The 18050-nt window shown below is 43.6% G+C and overlaps 1 protein-coding gene across 23 annotated transcripts in view; it reads left to right on the top strand.

Annotated features, from left to right (window-relative positions):
• The first annotated feature begins 4580 nt into the window (after positions 1-4580).
• The window catches only part of EFCAB2 (EF-hand calcium binding domain 2), a 165601-nt gene continuing 152131 nt past the window's right edge, over positions 4581-18050 (top strand). For 12 of the 23 annotated variants that reach the window (XM_077998088.1, XM_077998152.1, XM_077998073.1 and 9 more), the window contains exon 1: positions 5269-5322. Coding sequence is in view for 10 of the 23 variants with exons in the window: in XM_077998073.1 (XP_077854199.1) it covers positions 5298-5322 (25 nt within the window). In the remaining 13 variants the exon portion in view is untranslated. The other 11 variants (XM_077998093.1, XM_077998155.1, XM_077998142.1 and 8 more) reach the window with 2 other exon arrangements.

The raw sequence follows: 18050 nt of genomic DNA, 5'->3' as shown, positions 1-18050 counted from the left end.
ATAACTCTGTGATGAAACTATGTCCTTGTTCTGTTGTATTCTGATAAGGATTTCCTTTTGAGATCATAAGTTCAGGGACCCATCTATGAGGAGGGCTGGTGTCTTCCATGAAGGGCTGGATATTTTTGATGTTGATCATTCAGGGAAGGCATGTACCCTCAGTCAGGAAACTGAAATTAGACCAGAGAAGTAACTACCTCCTTCTCATTGTCCTGCATCTACAGCTCAAGGAATCTAGACACGCTTCGGGGCCCTCCTGAATAGCAAGGTGGAAACGAGGAAGGGCCACAAGCTGAAGATGAGAAGCTGTATGGTGTAGGCCAGACTGCATGTCCTACAGGCAGCAGATGACAGCAGTGAGGAGTAGAAACCCCAAAGTCAGAACATCTCCCGTTGTGCATCTGAAGCATTAGAAAAGCAAACTGTCCTAGTGGAAGGTGAATTTCAGGACAGAAGGTGGGGTCTGGCGTCTGAGTGCTTCGTCCCAGGTGGAATGGGGGCTTATTTCAGTAGATTTCCTTGCAAGTCCTTTAAACTTTTCAAAGCTTTCGGTTACATCTATTGCATCTCGTGAAAACTCTAAAATAGGAAGTTTGGACATTGTTATTTCTATTTTTATGAGTTAACTAAGTTTTAAAGAGATTACATGGCTTGCCCAGGATCATGAGATTAGTAAATGGCAATGCCCAAGGAAAATCCATTAAAAAAAAATTATTCGCAGTCCAAGATTTCAATGATCTCCATATTAGGAAAGTAAGCATGGCATGAAGGATTTTTAAACTATCATTTTGCATTATTCACACCACTTACCCTTCCCACTTCACTCACATCTTAGGTAACTGAGTCAACTGCATTCAAAAGAAACATTTTCTCTGTTCCTCATGGGCACATCACTGATGGCTGTCCGAACAGATTTAACTCACTATCAATTTAAGCATGCAAAAGGACATAACCTGTAAGTATCCATCTGACTCCATGGAGTAATGCATCAAATAAGTGTGATTGTCTAAAACTATGTGCTTGCTTTTCTGATTTAGCCCTAAGTTTATATATCCATGAGTGGGATCAAAAATGATTTTCTGATTCTAAATTTCTGAAAATCATTATGAGATGTTTAACTGAAAAAATGCTTTGGCGGCATACAATATTAAAAGTTACTCAAGCTACAGCTCAGAAGCTATATACACACACACACATATATATACATATATATATATATTTTATTTATTTTTTATTTATTTATTTTTTTAAGTCCCTGTTCTGTCGCCCAGGCTGGAGTGCAATGCCGCGATCTCGGCTCACTGCAACCTCTGCCTCCCGGGTTCAAGCCATTCTCCTGCCTCAGCCTCCCGAGTAGCTGGGACTACAGGCGCCCGACACCACGTCCACCTAATTTTTGTATTTTTTTTTTTTGAGACGGAGTCTCGCTCTGTCGCCCAGGCTGGAGTGCAGTGGCGCGATCTCGGCTCACTGCAAGCTCCGCCTCCCGGGTTCCCGCCATTCTCCTGCCTCAGCCTCCCGAGTAGCTGGGACTACAGGCGCCCGCCACCTCGCCCGGCTAATTTTTTTTGTATTTTAGTAGAGACGGGGTTTCACCATATTGGCCAGGATGGTCTCGATCTCCTGACCTCGTGATCCGCCCACCTCGGCCTCCCAAAGTGCTAGGTATACAGGCGTGAGTCACAGTGCCCATCCGCAAAATATATTCTAAGGAATAAAAATGATTGTAGTTAGTTTTCCACAGTCCAAAGCAAGCTAGTAATATTTAAAGAGTTAAAAGTGTAATATAATCATCTGTCAGTTTTCTACAATCAAACAGAGTTGAAAGGAGGCAAATATTAGCATAATGCAGATAATGTACTCACTGGCATTGTGGGCCTTTTTTATTTGGATAATCATTTTCACCTTGTGGAAACTTTTCTAGAATTATATACTTTTATGTCTAATCAGCAAATTAGGCAGTTGAAAAGTATGTATGAAGCAACTAATATGTGTCCTGATTAGGCTAGGTAGTGTGGGTATATAAAGAGTTTATAAAGGTGTAGGCTCCTATTCAAACCTTGGCAGGGTCAGGGGATGGGGGAGTTAATTAACATATATTAAATATTTTTTTACTCACCCACACCTAGAGAAACAGTACTGTTTTAAATGTGCTGTAGGAGTTCAGAGAAATAATGATTAATGTGTTTTGGAATAATTACATAATAAAAAGCTTTGCTGAATACAGTTAGTTTTAAAAATATAAAAATACAGGGGGGTTTACAGAGAAATCTGTTCAACTCAAAATAATTTTTAATTTATATATGTTTATATAAGAATTCTATTTTATTGACATGAAATACTGGTACTTTTTTTTTTGAGATGGAGTCTTGCTCTGTCATGTGGGCTGGAGTGCAGCGGTGAATCTCGGCTCACTGCAACCTCTGCCTCCCGGGTTCAAGCGATTCTTCTGCCTCAGCCTCCCCAGTAGCTGGGATTACAGGTGTGAGCCACCACACCTGGCTAATTTTTCTATTTTTAATAGAGGTGGGGTCTTACCATGTGGGCCAGGCTGGTCTTGAACTCATGACCTGAAGTGATCCACCCGCTTGGGCCTCCCCAAGTGCTGAGATTATGCCTGAGCCACCACACCTGGCCCAGTACTTTTACTGATGAGAAAACGTAATGTAAAAGGAAGGTCTGTCTTACACACAGTACGTGCTGAATCTGGGTCTTTTTTGAAAAAAAGTCATTGAGAAGACTTATTCCTATCTTAATTTTTAAGACATATATTACCAAACAGAAAAACTGTACTAGATACTGGGGATATATGAATGAATAATGCTGTTTCTGTCTTCAAGACCTTACTGTTTGGCAGGTGGAAACAAGTGAACGAACGAAAGCATTGCAAATCAGGCTGGGCGCGGTGGCTCAAGCCTGTAATCCCAGCACTTTGGGAGGCCGAGACGGGCGGATCACGAGGTCAGGAGATCGAGACCATCCTGGCTAACATGGTGAAACCCCGTCTCTACTAAAAAATACAAAAAGCTAGCCGGGCGAGGTGGCGGGCGCCTGTAGTCCCAGCTACTCGGGAGGCTGAGGCAGGAGAATGGCGGGAACCCGGGAGGCGGAGCTTGCAGTGAGCTGAGATCCGGCCACTGAACTCCAGCCTGGGTGACAGAGCGAGACTCCGTCTCAAAAAAAAAAAAAAAAAAAAAAAAAAGAAAGCATTGCAAATCAATGTGGGAGGCTCTATGAGTATGGGGCCATAGAGGAAAAGGCTGAGAGGGAGAGCTTCAATTAGTAGGTGACTTCGAGAAGGTCATCCTGGCCAGGCACGGTGGCTCACACCTGCAATCCCAGAACTTTGGGAGGCCGAGGCAGGCGGCAGATCGCTTGAGCTCAGGAGTTTGAGAGCAGCCTGGGCAACAGGGGGAAACACTGTCTCTACAAAAAATACAAAAACTAGCAGACATGGTGGCGCAAGCCTCTCCTCCCAGCTACTTGGGAGGTTGAGGTGGGAGGGTCACTTGAGACCGGGAGGCGGAAGCTGCTGTGAGCAGAGATCGCACCACTGCACTCCATCCCGGAGGACAGAGCGAGACCCTGTCTCGAAAAACAAAAGACAAAAACAAAAACAAAGACAGTCATCCTGCATGACAACCAGGAGGGGACAAATGTGTGTTTGTGGGAAGCTGAAATGATGGCGGGGGAGAGAGCAGAGAAAGACGCTCCAGAAAAAGGAAACTGTAAACAGCAGACGAAAAAGCATAGTGAATGAATAGCAAGCCTGAGACCAAACTTAGGGTTTCCTACACTTATTTCAAAGCCCTTCATTATCTATATGGAGAGGGGGAGGCTTTAAACACAAATATTTAGATCATATTGACTGAGATGTAGATATAAATGAATGCTAATAATTACTTTTCGTTATTTTGGGGTGTTAAAAATTTACTGTACAAGATTGTATTCGTTTTAAGTATCTTCTAACATGAGCCATTTTGTAATGATTCAGTTGTTTATATTCAATTTCAGGCAGAATGCTGATCACAGCACCAAATGGGTATCTTCTACAGAAAAAGTTATTTTAATAAAAATATAGTCAGGATTTCCTGAGAGATTATAGAAACAGAATAAAAGCATTAAAACTGTTAAGTCATTAAATACGAGTACTTTGTATTTTGAAGGCTCTTAAAATTTAATTTAGTTTATAAATTGCTTTTACATAACATATGCACTGAAATACCATTTAAAATTAGTTTTGAAAATGTGTTCGTTTGAACCACATCGTTAGGTATTTTATTCAAAGCTCTTTATAAAAAGAGCTTTACTATATTCCAGTATAAGTAAACTTGTCCTGAAAATAAGAAAAATTTAACCTCATGCTATGGCTGCAAAGTTTCCGGAAAGCAGGATTTAAAACTTCCATTGTAACTTTAACCAGCGGTCATGTCAAATTTCACAACTAAGAACATTTTAACGCATGTTAACACTGAGCACAACATGGGCACGTTTTTGTTGCTATGAGAACCTTCTATTTTGTATGAGACATTGCAGCCTTGACGACGCAATGTTTGTGCCTATTTTGCGCATGTTTTTCTACAGCTATTCCTCTCCTCTAGTAATAATAGTCGAATGGCTCTGGTTTCCTCTTGCGCCCGGCCCAGTTTTTCCGTTTCAGCTTAGTTGTCATAGGCTGTGCTGCCGCTTTCTCTGGGAAAGGACGGTGAGGACTGGACGGGAGAAACCGGGAGGGCAGGCGCGGCCGTTCTGCAGCAGCCGGGCCGATGGGAAGCGGGAGGAGGAGGTCGGGCCGCGGGCTGGTTCTGTCACCCCCTCGGGAGCCCAGCTCTTCACCTAGCTCTCCGGCGCTTTTCAAAATCTGCAGTTCACAACAAAAATCGAGCAACGCCACGTCGCACAAACAGGACAGGAGGGGCGAGGGTGTGTGCGCGCGCGTGCTGTCCCCAAATGGATGAGAAATAAGGGAAGGGGGGCTGGGGAGCGTGTGATGAAGTAACACTGCTAGGCCCGCGACTAGTCGGGCCCCGGCCTCGGGTCTGCAGGGACAAGGTTGGGGGCCGGGTGGCAGACGCGGCTTCTGGTCTTCCCCCAGCGCGAGGGTCGTGGCGGGAAGCGGGGACGCGGCGCGCGCTCGGAGCCTTCTCCCCGCCCCGCCCCGCCCAAGGGTCTTCCTCCCCCAGAATTCGGAGCGGCCCCTCCTCCAAGCCAGGCTCGCCGCGGGGCGCTGAGCAGGCCGGGACACCGCGGCCGAGGTTATCGTTAGGCATCTCCCAGGCGACCGGCTCCGCAGCAAGATGGCGGACGAGAAAGACAGGGAAGGTAAGGTAGGGGCGACGGGGAGCCGCTGGCCTCGCCGCCCGCCGCGACACCGGGTCGCACGGGGAAGCGCCGGGTGGGGTGGGCCCTCGTCCATCTGGAGTCCCCAGCCGCAGGGAGAGGGTGGCCCGAGGAGGGGGCCATCCCGCAGCAGCAGCAGCCGCCGCCGCCCTGCCCCCGTCCCCGCAGCCAGCCCGGCCTGCCGCTCCGCCCCGCCCCGCCTGTCTCCCCTCCTCCCGCCTTCTTCTCCCTCCTCCCGCCTTCTTCTCCCTCCTCCCGCCGTCTCCTCCCTCCTCCCGCCCTGTTCTCTCTCCCCTCCTCTCGCCCTCCTCCCCCTCTTCCTCTCCTCCCGCCGCGTCCTCCTTCCCCCTCCCTCGGAGGCCGGGCCTCGGCTCCTGCGCGGGCTGCGCCGGAGGCGCCGGCAGGGGGTGCTGATAATGGCGTCGTTGTTCACTGTCGCGGGGAAGTCGTCGCCGCCTCCACACCCTCGCCGGGGGTCTCGGTGCCGCAGGTGCCACGCCCGTAGCGGTCCAGGCTGTGGGCCCCGGGGGGTGGCCTGGGTGAGGAGGAGTTCTGGCCGCCAGAATCTGGCGGGATCCTCTGTGTTGGCGCCGAAACCCCGCCCTGGCGCAGCCTGATGGCGTTCGCGGCCACCATTTTGCCTCCTTAATGAGGACGCAGGAGGACGGTCTGGAGGTCACCGCCGCTGCCTCCGAGCTTCCCGGTGCTCCGAAATGCCTGCCCCGCGGCCGGCTTGCGTCGCGCAACTGGCCTGTTGTCTTGTCTTAAAAAAAAAAAAAAGAAAAAAAAGACACACACCTAAACAGCAGTTTTAATAAAGATGAAAACCAAAATCTGGCGGAGACCTTGGAACCGCTCGCGGTCCCCGGGGGACCACCCAGCCCCGCGCGGTGGCCGCCTGCAGAGGCGGGACTGCGCTTCGAGGCTTAAGGTCGCCAGATCAGAGGCATCGGTGTGTTGCCTGTGCGGAGACGCCAAAAAGTGATTACGTTTATTTGCAAGACCTTTCATGTTGTTTTCAATTCATGGTGTGATTAATGGTAGGATTAAAACCCGATCCTTGGTTACCATGCCCTTAGGTACTCAAAAATAATTGTGTTACCCAAAAATATCCAAAAAGCCATAAAACAGTAAAGGTAAACAAGTAGGAAGTGAAAATATTCCTCCTTTGTTTTCTTTCTGGAGTGCTCAAAACACCCCCTCAAACCATTTTTCTCTGCACAGAACCAAGTGTGGTCAGGTTAACAGCTAATATTTACAAGGGAAGAAACGAATCCTGAGATATTTAGTCACTTGTTCCGGTGATCACAGAAAATCGGCGAAGACACACATGAAACTGTGCCAACGGTCTACCTATTGATAACAAGGATACTGTGATTTTTATATAATATTAATCCGAGAAGCCAGGATTATTTTATAGGTATTACTTTACAAAGGTGCCCTTGCATACAAAGAAAAGGGTGGTTTTAAAACTTTCCCTGAAAAATTGATGGCTTATTTTTATTTACCAAAAAAAAAAAAGAAAAAAAAAAAAAGGAAAACCATTAGGAGATAAACTAGCAGGTAATTATGGATATTTATTTTCTTAAAAAAGGTTAGGTCAGCATGAGAAAAAACGCACTGGAGTATGGTACAAATACAGTATTTATCGGTTTTTAAAATTGAGAGTTTTCCTGATTTTTCAGCTTTTGAACTATTTTTCTATTTAAAATAAATTCAGAGAAACAATTCTCATAGAAGAAATAATCACTGTTAAAAGGTGGATGCCATTCATTCAGAATACATATATCTAATGCCATTATGTAGATAAGGCATTCATTCTACTTAGAACTTTGAAAGATACAAAGATGAAAAAGTCATTGTCTTTGCTTCCAAGAAAGGTGAGATCAGTAAGGGAGATGAGATATATACAAATGGGAGGGAATAGTTAACTGGGCTGAGTAGTCTCGGTGCCAACCACTGTGCTAGGTGTGTATCCTTGTAGTCCGTGGACAGCAGCCTGGACATCACTGGCTGTCCCCGACCTAGTGAATCAGTCTTCATTTTAACATGTCTGTGGGTGATTTGTATGTACATTAAAGTTTGAGAAGGCCGGGCGTGGTGGCACGCCCTGTAGTCCCAGCTACTCGGGAGGCTGAGACAGGAGAATCGCTTGAACTGAGGAGGCGGAGGCTGCAGTGAGCCAAGATCGCGCCACTGCACTCCAGCCTGGCGACAGAGTAAAACTCCGTCTCAAAAAAAAAAAAAAAAAAAAACAAAGTTCCAGAAGCACTCATATGCTATATCTCATTTATTGTTAACAGTTTTATGGATTAACTAGTTGCAGTTTGAAGGGTATTATGAAATAAAGGCATTTTTTCAGGGGATAAACTAAGTAGAGACTCACTTTGGTGATCTTTTAATGGAAATAGTCCATTACTATTTTGATTGCCAGCTACTGTATTTTGAATTTTCAGAAATTACATCTAACCAATTAGAATTGATTAAGTTTTGAGGATTCACTCAACTAAACTCATAAAAGACTGATGTGCAAGCCTGAATGATTTATTAATTTAAATAGGGGTATATACATTGACCCGCAGGCTGATTTTGGTAATGTAATATACTGTTTTATGGGTACTAAGCTTTGGGTAGTGTGAATTTGTATATGATGACCATGGAATCACACAAAAGAAAGGATAATTTTGAAGGATGTGTTCATTACCCTGTAAGTTCCAAAAGGTCTGGGACCATTTCTGATCTGTTAATACTGAGTGTTGTGCAGAGTGCTTGGAACATGGTAGGTAATCAATAAATATTTGTTGAATTCAGAACATTTGAATTAATCGAAGACAGCTTATGTTTTAACCAAAGCATTCCTAGCTATTTCCCCCAAACTTATTCTATACCTGAAAGTACACAAAACTCGTTTTAGGTCTTTTTCCCTCTGCTTTAGCAGTAAGGTACATTCTTCTATTCCATCTGGCTCAACAAAACGTTTTGTTTCACAACGTCATGGTATTCACTAGCATGTCTTTAAGAAACAACTACAAAAAACCTCATTGTAGAAATACACGTATGTTTTAAATAGTTCATCTTTAATATTGAGATTTTTAAAAGTTCTAAAAGGGGAATAAGTTTCAGGGTACTTATCCTATCCACTCTTCTTCAACATTTAGAAATTAACTTTGATAGAAGTATTGAGAATATTGATAAGAAAAATTACCTAAATTAGAAGGGGCTATTGTGTTCATAAAACTTTTCTCTAAGATTATGTACGTTGAAGTTGTTATAGTTATTTGTAGCATTTTTTGCTTTCATACAGTATAATTTATTTTTTCATAGATTAAAAATTATACAGAATTATATTTGCTAAAAGTTTAAATGTTAGAACCAAATTATTTTTAAAACCACTTTTTTAACTGAAAGAATAATGTTTGAAATGGGATAAAAAAATATTTTTGAAGTTTTATTATTTTTCCAAAGTTTCCTCAGCCAGAATATTTTTTGTTTTGTTCTTTCTTTTCCTTCTGTTTTGTTTTGTCTGTTTAAATGGAGAGTCAATGCAATTGTTGATTCTTTGGCTCCTTAAATCTTATTGTTTCTGTCTCTCAGAGAATTTTATATAGGACTGGAAGGATCTTCTGTTTGTAATTAGATTCCTGTCTAGGAAACAAACTGCTTAGGTATAAAATTCTAACTTTTGGCAGCCAGTGAGCTTTGGAAAGTATGTGAACTTTTTAGTAAGCTGCAGATATTAAAAGCTCACTCCAGGATTTACTATTTTTGTTTGTATTAAACTATTCTTTGTTACTTTGCATGCTTTGATAACATTTCTTGAAAAAGTGCCTCTAATTCAATTATCAACTCCTAGATGGAGAAGGTTCTACAAGGTTTGTTGTTTTGTTTTTGATTTCCTTCATTGTGCCACTCTTTTGAAAACCCAACATTTGGAAATATAAAGTAAAAAACAGAAATTACAGGTGCCTATTACTTTATAAAAAGGGTTCCCTTAAATAACGTTGTTTTTTTTTTTCTTCTTTTATTTTGAGACAGGGTCTTGCTCTGTTGCCCAGGCTGGAATGTAGTGGCGCCATCACAGCTCACTACAGCCTCTACCTCCTGGGCTCAAGCGATCCCCCCACCTCAGCCTCTCGAGTAGCTGGGATTACAGGCGCAAGCCACCATACCCGACTAATTTTTTAAATGTGTAGAGACAGGGTTTTGCCGTGTTGGCTAGGCTGGTCTCAAACTCTTGAGCTCAAGTGACCTGCCTCCCTCGGCCTCCCAAAGTGCTGGGATTACAGGCATGAGCCACCTTGCCTAGCCTCATAGTAGCTGTTGATAGTATAGAGTGTAGTCTGTGGGACGGCACAAAGGTTGAGCTTTGAAGTAAGCCTTGAATTTGAATTCCGTTTTCCCCAAGCTCTAATTATCTGATCTTAGCCGAGATGCTAAACCTAAGTAGCTTCAGGTTCCTCAGATGTGAAGTGGGGATAATTATACCCCAATGTTTCACAATGCAATGGGGACAATGTTTTCTTACTCATTTTACATCCCCAGCACCTACCACAGTGCCTAGCATCAAAGGAATGCTGAGGCCGGCTCACACCTGTAATCCCAGCACTTTGGGAGGCCAAGGCAAGTGGATCACTTGAGGTCAGGAGTTTGAAACCAGCCTGGCCAGCATGGTGAAATCTCGTCTCTACTAAAAATACAAAAAGTGAGCCGAGTATGGTGGCGTGTGCCTGTAATCCCAGCTACTCAGGAGGCTGAGGCAGGAGAATCGCTTGAACCCAGGAGGTGGAGGTTCCAGTGAGCCGAGATCGCACTACTGCACTCCAGCCTGAGTGACAGGGCGAAACTCTGTCTCAAAAAAAATAAACAAATAAGTAAATAAATAAAGTAAAATAAAGGAATGCTGAATAAATGGGAAGGAAAGTGTTTGGTACATATCTAGCGAATTAGTAATTATTAGTTATCTGCTTAACATAAAACATAGGAGTTGGCCAGGCGTGGTGGCTCCTGCCTGTAATTCCAGCACTTTGGGAGGCCGAGGTAGGCAGATCACCTGAGGTCAGAAGTTTGAGACCAGCCTGACCAACATGGTGAAACCCTGTCTCTACCAGAAATAAAAAAATCAGATGGGTGTGGTGGTGGGTGCCTGTAATCCCAGCTACTCTGGAGGCTGAGGCAGGAGAATCGCTTGAACGTGGGAGATGGAGGTTGCAGTAAGCCTAGGTTGCACCATTGCACTCCAGCCTGGGCAACAGAGCAAGACTCCGTCTCAAAACAAAAAAACAAATAAAACATAAAAATTAAGAAAACTTTAAGTCTTACCAATTGGGATCATACATAATGCATTCCTGCATATTTCTGGGGTAATTTAATAGGTTTTCTTCCTGTCTTAGACCAATATAAATATCCAGTTAAGACTAACAAAAGAAGAAAACTAGCTTTTTGAAGCCTAATTTGTTTCCTCTTATTCAGAATAAAACAAAATTTGAAGAAAAACTGGACTGAAATTTGTTTTTGTACTGATTTATAAAATTTACAAAAATGTCTCAAGAATAGTCATAAATTTAAAGATCAAATGGACAGTGAGGGCCTGGCGCGGTGGCTCAAGCCTGTAATCCCAGCACTTTGGGAGGCCGAGGCGGGTGGATCACAAGGTCAGGAGATCGAGACCATCCTGGCTAACATGGTGAAACCCCGTCTCTACTAAAAATACAAAAAACTAGCCGGGCGAGGTGGCGGCGCCTGTGGTCCCAGCTACTCGGGAGGCTGAGGCAGGAGAATGGCGTGAACCCGGGAAGCGGAGCTTGCAGTGAGCTGAGATCCGGCCACTGCACTCCAGCCTGGGCGACAGAGCCAGACTCCGTCTCAAAAAAAAAAAAAAAAACAAAATAAAAAAACAAATGGACAGTGAGATACTACCTCACGCCTATCAGCAAAAGTCCCCCAAATAATAAGTATTGGTGAGGATGTGGAGAAATTGGAACCCTTGTGGACTGTTGTTGGCAATGAGAAATGGTGCAGCTACTATGGAAAGTGGTATTGCAGTTCCTCAAAAAGTTAAAAATCGAATTACCATTTGACCCAGCAATTCCACTTACGGCTATATATCCAAAATAATTGAAAGCAAGGTCTTGAAGAGATATTCGCACAACATGTTCATGGCAACAGTATTCACCACAGGTAGAAGGTGGAAGCAGCCCAGGCGTCCGTCAGCGGATGAATGCGCAGACGCAGTGTGGTGTGTACGTGCCGTGAAATCTGACTCCGCCTTCGAAGGAGGAAATCCTGACACATGCCACCGCTTCAGTGAACCTGAAAGACATTATGCTAAGTGAAATAAACCAGTCAAAAGGACAAGTACTCGATGATCCCACTTACATGAGATACCTGGAGAAGTCACATTTGTGCAGACAGAAAGTAGATTGCTGGTTGCCAGGGGCTGTGAGGAGGGGAAATGGGAAGTTGTTTAAGGAGTATAGAGTTCCAGTTTTGCAAGATGAAAAGAGTTCTGGAGATTGGTTGCACGGCAGAGTGAATGTACCTAACACTGCTGAACTAACTATACGGTTAAAACTGGTTAATACAGTACATTTTACATTATGTATATTTTACCACATTTTAATAGAAAATGTTGAGTACATTCAGAATGAAAAAAATGGTACATTGTTTCTCAAAGGCAATTTGGAAATTTGTATTAAAGAATAAATGATGATGGCTAGGCAAGGTGGCTCACATCTGTAAACGCAGCACTTTGGGAGGCTGAGGTAGGAGGATTACTTGAGACTGGGAGTTCGAGACCAGCTTGGGCAACATAGTGAGACCTTCTCTTTGCTAAAAAAAAAAAAAAAAAAATAGTAATAAAGAAGTCGGGGGTCTCCTCTCTCGGCTTTGGAGCCCCCTCCCTCTGTCTCTACAGGGAAGTTTCTTCCTTCTCCCTTCTTGCCTATTAAACTTTCCATTCCTTAAAACTAAAATAATAATAATAATAAAAAGTGATGTCCACATGCTTTGAGCTTTAATATACTTCTGGATATTTATTCTTAGAAATATATTCTGGGCCAGATGCGGTGGCTCACGTGTTTGATCCCAGAACTTTGGGAGGCCGAGGCGGGTGGATCACGAGGTCAAGAGATCGAGACCATCCTGGCTAACACGGTGAAACCCCATCTCTACTAAAAATACAAAAAATTAGCTGGGCGTGGTGGCTGGCGCCTGTAGTCAGCTACTCAGGAGGCTGAGGCAGGAGAATGGCATGAACCTGGGAGGCGGAGCTTGCAGTGAGCCGAGATCACACCACTGCACTCCAGCCTGGACAAGACTCCATCTCAAAAAAAAAATATATATATATATATATTCTGAAAAGAATAAAAAAAGCTATAAGCACAAAATGATCAATGTAAAGTTATCTTTAAATCTGAAAATATAGATAAAATTTGCATGTCCAACTAATGGGGTATACAAAATAAATTGTTGTATGTCGACTTGTTGAGTTGCAGCCAAATATATAAAAATTATATGTGTAAATGGGTAAGGACTACATGGGGAAGCCCAGGAGATGATGGTAGCAGGGTGATTAGACTTTTAGGGGCACTTATTTTTAAAATCTCATTTTAATGTCAGGTCTACAAAACTTTAAAAACCCACTTAAATATGATAATTAAAAATTATTCTTACCCACTTGTGAAAGTGTGTTTACCAGATCTTGTACTTGACAATACTTTGTAAACCTCTAGTATGGATTTTATAGATATTAAGAGTGTAAAAAAGTAATTTTAGTTTATATTTTTATTTTTTAAGAGATGAGGTCTAGGTCCGGCGCAGTGGCTCACGCCTGTAATCCCAGCACTTTGGGAGGCCGAGGCGGGCAGATCGCCTGAGGTTGGGAATTCAAGACCAGCCTGACCAACATGGAAAAACCCCAGCCTCTCTATTAAAAATACAAAATTAGCTAGGCGTGGTGCCACATGCCTGCTATCCCAGCTACTCGGGAGGCTGAGGTAGGAGAATCATTTGAACCTAGGAGGTGGCGGTTGTGATGAGCCGAGAGCACCACTGCACTCCAGCCTGGGCAGCGAGCGAAACTCCATCTCAAAAAAAAACCAGAAAAAAAGAGACAAGGTCTCACTCTGTCACCCTGGCCAGGGTGCAGTGGCTCGATCACTGTAGCCTCTACTTTCTGGGCTCGAGTGATCTTCCCACTTTGGCCTCCCAAGTAGCTGGGACTACAGGGGCGTGACGCTGTGCCCAGCTAACATTTTTATTTTTGGTAAAGTTAAGATCTTGCTTTGTTGCCCAGGCTGGTCTCAAACTCCTGGCCTCAGGCATTCCTCCCACCTTGGCCTCCCAAAGTGATGGAATTACAGGCTTGAGCCACCACATCTGGCCCATAATTTTATTTTTTTTAAATGCACTAGTAAAATTGGGAGTTTAAAAACCTGGGCTAGAATTTGGACATTGCCTTTTTTTTTCTTTTTAAGATTTTGCTTGTTAGTGTCAATTTATCTGACCTTTGGTTTGAAGAATTTCCATCTAATGAGGAAGACAGGCAGCTAAGGAGATAATGATACAATAATGTGATAAATGCTATGATAGTTGCACATATATGATGATTGGGTGCCCTGGGAGAGCCACCTGATTCACACACACCCTGTTTAAATTATAGCCACTTTTTATTCCCTCTCATAGCTGGTTTTTTTTTTCCTCTTTCTTTCTATATTTTGTAGTTACCTGTAGATGTGTCGTTTGATGTCTGCTTCTCCTTCTAGACTCTTCCAAAAGGATAGGGATCATGCTCATGCTGTTATTTGCTGTTATATACCCAGAGCATGGCATATAGCTCAGTATTTGCTGAATGTTGAATAAAAGTTGCCTTTCTGAAGGAGATAACCGAAGCTTATCTTTTTTTTTTTTTTTTTTTTTTGAGATGTAGTCTTGCTCTTGTCGCCCAGGTTGGAATGCAATGGCATGATCTTGGCTCACTGCAACCTCTGCCTCCCGGGTTCAAGCACTTCTTATGTCTCAGCCTCCCAAGTAGCTGGGATTACAGGCGTGTGCCACCATGCTGGGCTCATTTTTTTGTATTTTTAGTAGAGACGGGATTTCACCATGTTGGCCAGGCTGGTCTCGAACTCCTGACCTCAAATGATCCGCCTGCCTTGGCTTCCCAAAATGCTAGGATTACTGGCATGAGCCACTGTGCCTGGCCTAATTTTTGTATTTTTAGTAGAGATGGGGTTTCACCATGTTGACCAGGCTGGTCTGGAACTCCTGACCTCAAGTGATCCATCTGCCTCAGCCTCCCAAAGTGTTGGGATTACAGGTGTGAGCCACGGCTCCCAGCCCCAAGCTTATCTTGAAGGTATAATAGCCCAGAGAACAAGTAGGGGATGGCTATTTCACAAAAAGAAGAAATAACATACTTGAAATCGTGAAGATTCAATATGCCTGAAATTTAGGATAGGTTAGGAGATGTGGGAGTTTTTATTCTTAAAGCATTGGTGAGTGATTAAAAGTTTTTAACAAGATGGGAGGCTGAGGCAGGATAATCACTTGAACCCGGGAGTTGAAGGTTACAATGAGCCAGGATGGCGCCACAGAACTCCAACCTGGGTGACAGAATGAGACTGTTTAAAAAAAAAAAAAAAATTAAACAAAAAAGACAATCATATTTGTTGTCTAGAAAAATCACTTGAGCAAGTGTGTTCAGTGGATTAGATGGACTCCAGGTTTGGAACTCCAGGTTTGTCCAGAAAGATAAGACCCTGAACCAAAGTGAATGAAACTTTTTCATTCCTTGTTTCAGGAATGAAACAAGGAGATAGGCTAGAGGAAATGGATAGATTTTGTAATAGGACAGATATGAATATTGAGTCAGGTCAGGGACACGGTTTCTGGTTGGGTAGCAGAATAAAGAGGAATAATAGAGTTATGTCAATACTAGTTCTAGTCTTGCACATGTTGAGTGTAGGTGCCTGTGAGGCATCCAGGTTGGGATATAACATAGGCAGCGCTATGTCCTTGGTACCTAAATATCTATTGAATGAGAAATGAGACTGATGTGTGTTGGATCGCTTGAATGTATCCCTCTATAAGTGGTTGTAGTCTTGGGAATGGTTGAGAATGTCCAGAGAAAATGGATACAATAAAAAATAATGTTGACTGAGGCGGGACACAGTGGCTCAGGCCTGTAATCCCAGCACTTTGGGAGGCCCAGGCGGGTGGATTACCCGAGGTAGGGAGTTCGAGACCAGCCTGACCATCATGGCAAAACCCCCTCTCTGCCAAAAATACAAAAATTAGCCAGGTGTGGTGGCAGGCGTCTGTAATCCCAGCTACTTGGAAGGCTGAGACAGGAGAATCGCTTGAACCCAGGGAGCCAGACGTTGCAGTGAGCCGAGATCGTGCTATTGCACTCTAGCCTGGGCAACAGAGTGAGACTCTGTGAACCCCCGCCACCACCCCCCCCAGAAAAAAAAGAGAATGTTGACTGAAAGGAGAAATTACTAGGATCAGAACTCTGGGTGAAAATCAGTGATTGAATGGAGAAAAATAACTTGTGAATAAGATTGAAAGCACAATTGCAAAATCATGGGAAAATGAGCAAATAGTGTCACTAAAGCCAGGTAGGAAGAATTTCATGAAGGAAGCACTTAAAAATGTTGGGAAAACCCCCCAATGGTTAACATGTATAGAGCTCTTACTCTCAAATAGGCACTGGGCTAAATGTTTTACATGTATTATGTCCTTTAATCCTTACAGTAAATCTATGTGCCTCTGTTACCTGCTTTCCCCAAATAAGGAAATGGAGGCTTAGATAGGTAAAGCAGACTTCCAGTTTCCGCTCAAAAGGAAGTCATCACTCCGGTTGCTCCGGGAGCCATAAACTGGAAGAAATATTTGTGAATTGTGACAAATTGCTGGAGGTTGCACGTGGACTGTCATGAGAGTGAGAAACTCCTGGAGGCCTGCAGTCTTAGGAGGTCCCTCACGCTTTCTCCGGTTTTATTCCTGGGAACCCCACCAGGTTATTCTGGTGAAGAGCCAAGCAAGGTTGGTTTAGCAGGGGAAGGGGAAGGCAACCCTTTTGAAATATGCTAGTGCATTCTTCATAAAAAGGCCAACTTCAGTGCCCTCTAGTCTGGTCTTATCTCAAGGGATGGGGAGAAGCTGAAACTCTTGCGAAGGTCACAGCCCATTGACACGGGTCCACTAAAAGACTGAGATTTAATCATAAGATGATAGAATTCTCCTCACCCATAGCTTACCACCACATCAACAGGAATACAGTTCAGTACAATTAACAGTGGCTTGCAGCTGGAAGACCTAGAAGATGGAGACTCTAAGGACAAGTTCTTAGGGAAGCCTGAAGAGGAATCTAGCACCTACAACTACAGCAAACATTAAACACAGCCCTACTCCTAGCCAGATTGAGGTAAAGCCTCACACTAGTGGCTGATTACTATCATGTCTGGCTTCCAACAAAAATTGACAAGACATGCTAATAGGCAAGAAAAACAGTCTGAAGAGACAAAACAAGCATCAGAACTGGACTTAGATATATGATGGGTGTTTTGTAATTATCAAGGAATTTAAAGAACTATGATTAATATGTTAAAGGCTCAGGCCAGGCTTGGTGACTCATGCCTGTAATCCCAGCACTTTGGGAGGCCAAGGAGGGTGGATCACTTGAGGTTAGGAGTGTGAGACCAGCCTAGCCAACATGGCAAAACCCCATCTCTACAAAAAGACAAAAATTAGTCAGGCATGGTGGCACGTGCCTGTAGTCTCAGCTACTTGTGAGGCTGAGGCAGGAGATTCGCTCGAACCCTGGAGTCCATAGGCTCAGTGTGGCTGAGGAAAGAATCATTGAGCTTGAAGGTATGTCACTAGAAACTTTCCAAACTGAATTGCAAAGAGAGAAAAGAATGAAAAAACAACACCCAAAATAATTTAAAAAGTGTGAAATAACATGTAATTGGAATGCCAGAAGGAAAAGAAAGAACAGAGCAGAAGAAATATTTGAAAAAATGGGCTGGGTGCGGTGGCTCACGCCTGTAATCCTAGCACTTTGGCAGGCTGAGGCGGGTGGATCACCTGAGGTCAGGAGGTCGAGACCAGCCTGGCCAACATGGTGAAACCCTGTCTCTACTAAAAATAAAAATACAAAAATTAGCTGGGTGTGGTGGCGGGCACCTGTAATCTACTGGGGAGCCTGAGGCAGGAGAATTGCTTGAATCCAGGAGGCAGAGGTTGCAGTGAGCCGAGATCGCACCATTGCAACAGAGTGAGACTCCAATCTCCTAGAGGGGAAAAAAGAAAATCTTCTGGAAATAGATTGTTGCATCCCACCCTCAGTAATTTGGAAAGGGGGGTGGGGTCTGAAAATCTGCATTTCTAACAAGTTACCATAGAATGAGCATGCTGTTAAGAAACATTGATCTAAACTTTAAAGTGAATTTTGCCATTTTAGTGTATTTCCTTCCAGGCTTTTTCTAGGCAGATTTGTATTTTGTTTTGTTTTATAAACTTGAGATGATATTGAATATGGTTTTATGTCCAGCTGTTTTCACTTACTATTAGAAACATTTTTTCACGTCACAAGTATGTCTTAAAAACATATAAAAGAGTTGCATTCATTATATTAGGTTGGTGCAAAAGAAATTGTGGCTTTTGCCATTAAAAGTAATCGGGCCTGACGTGGTGGCCGATACCTG

This window comes from Macaca mulatta, chromosome 1 (assembly GCF_049350105.2).
Source record: "Macaca mulatta isolate MMU2019108-1 chromosome 1, T2T-MMU8v2.0, whole genome shotgun sequence".
Taxonomy (NCBI): Eukaryota; Metazoa; Chordata; class Mammalia; order Primates; family Cercopithecidae; genus Macaca; species Macaca mulatta.
The sequence above is the reverse complement of the archived record's forward strand: the minus strand, read 5'-3'. Positions and strand labels throughout refer to the sequence as shown.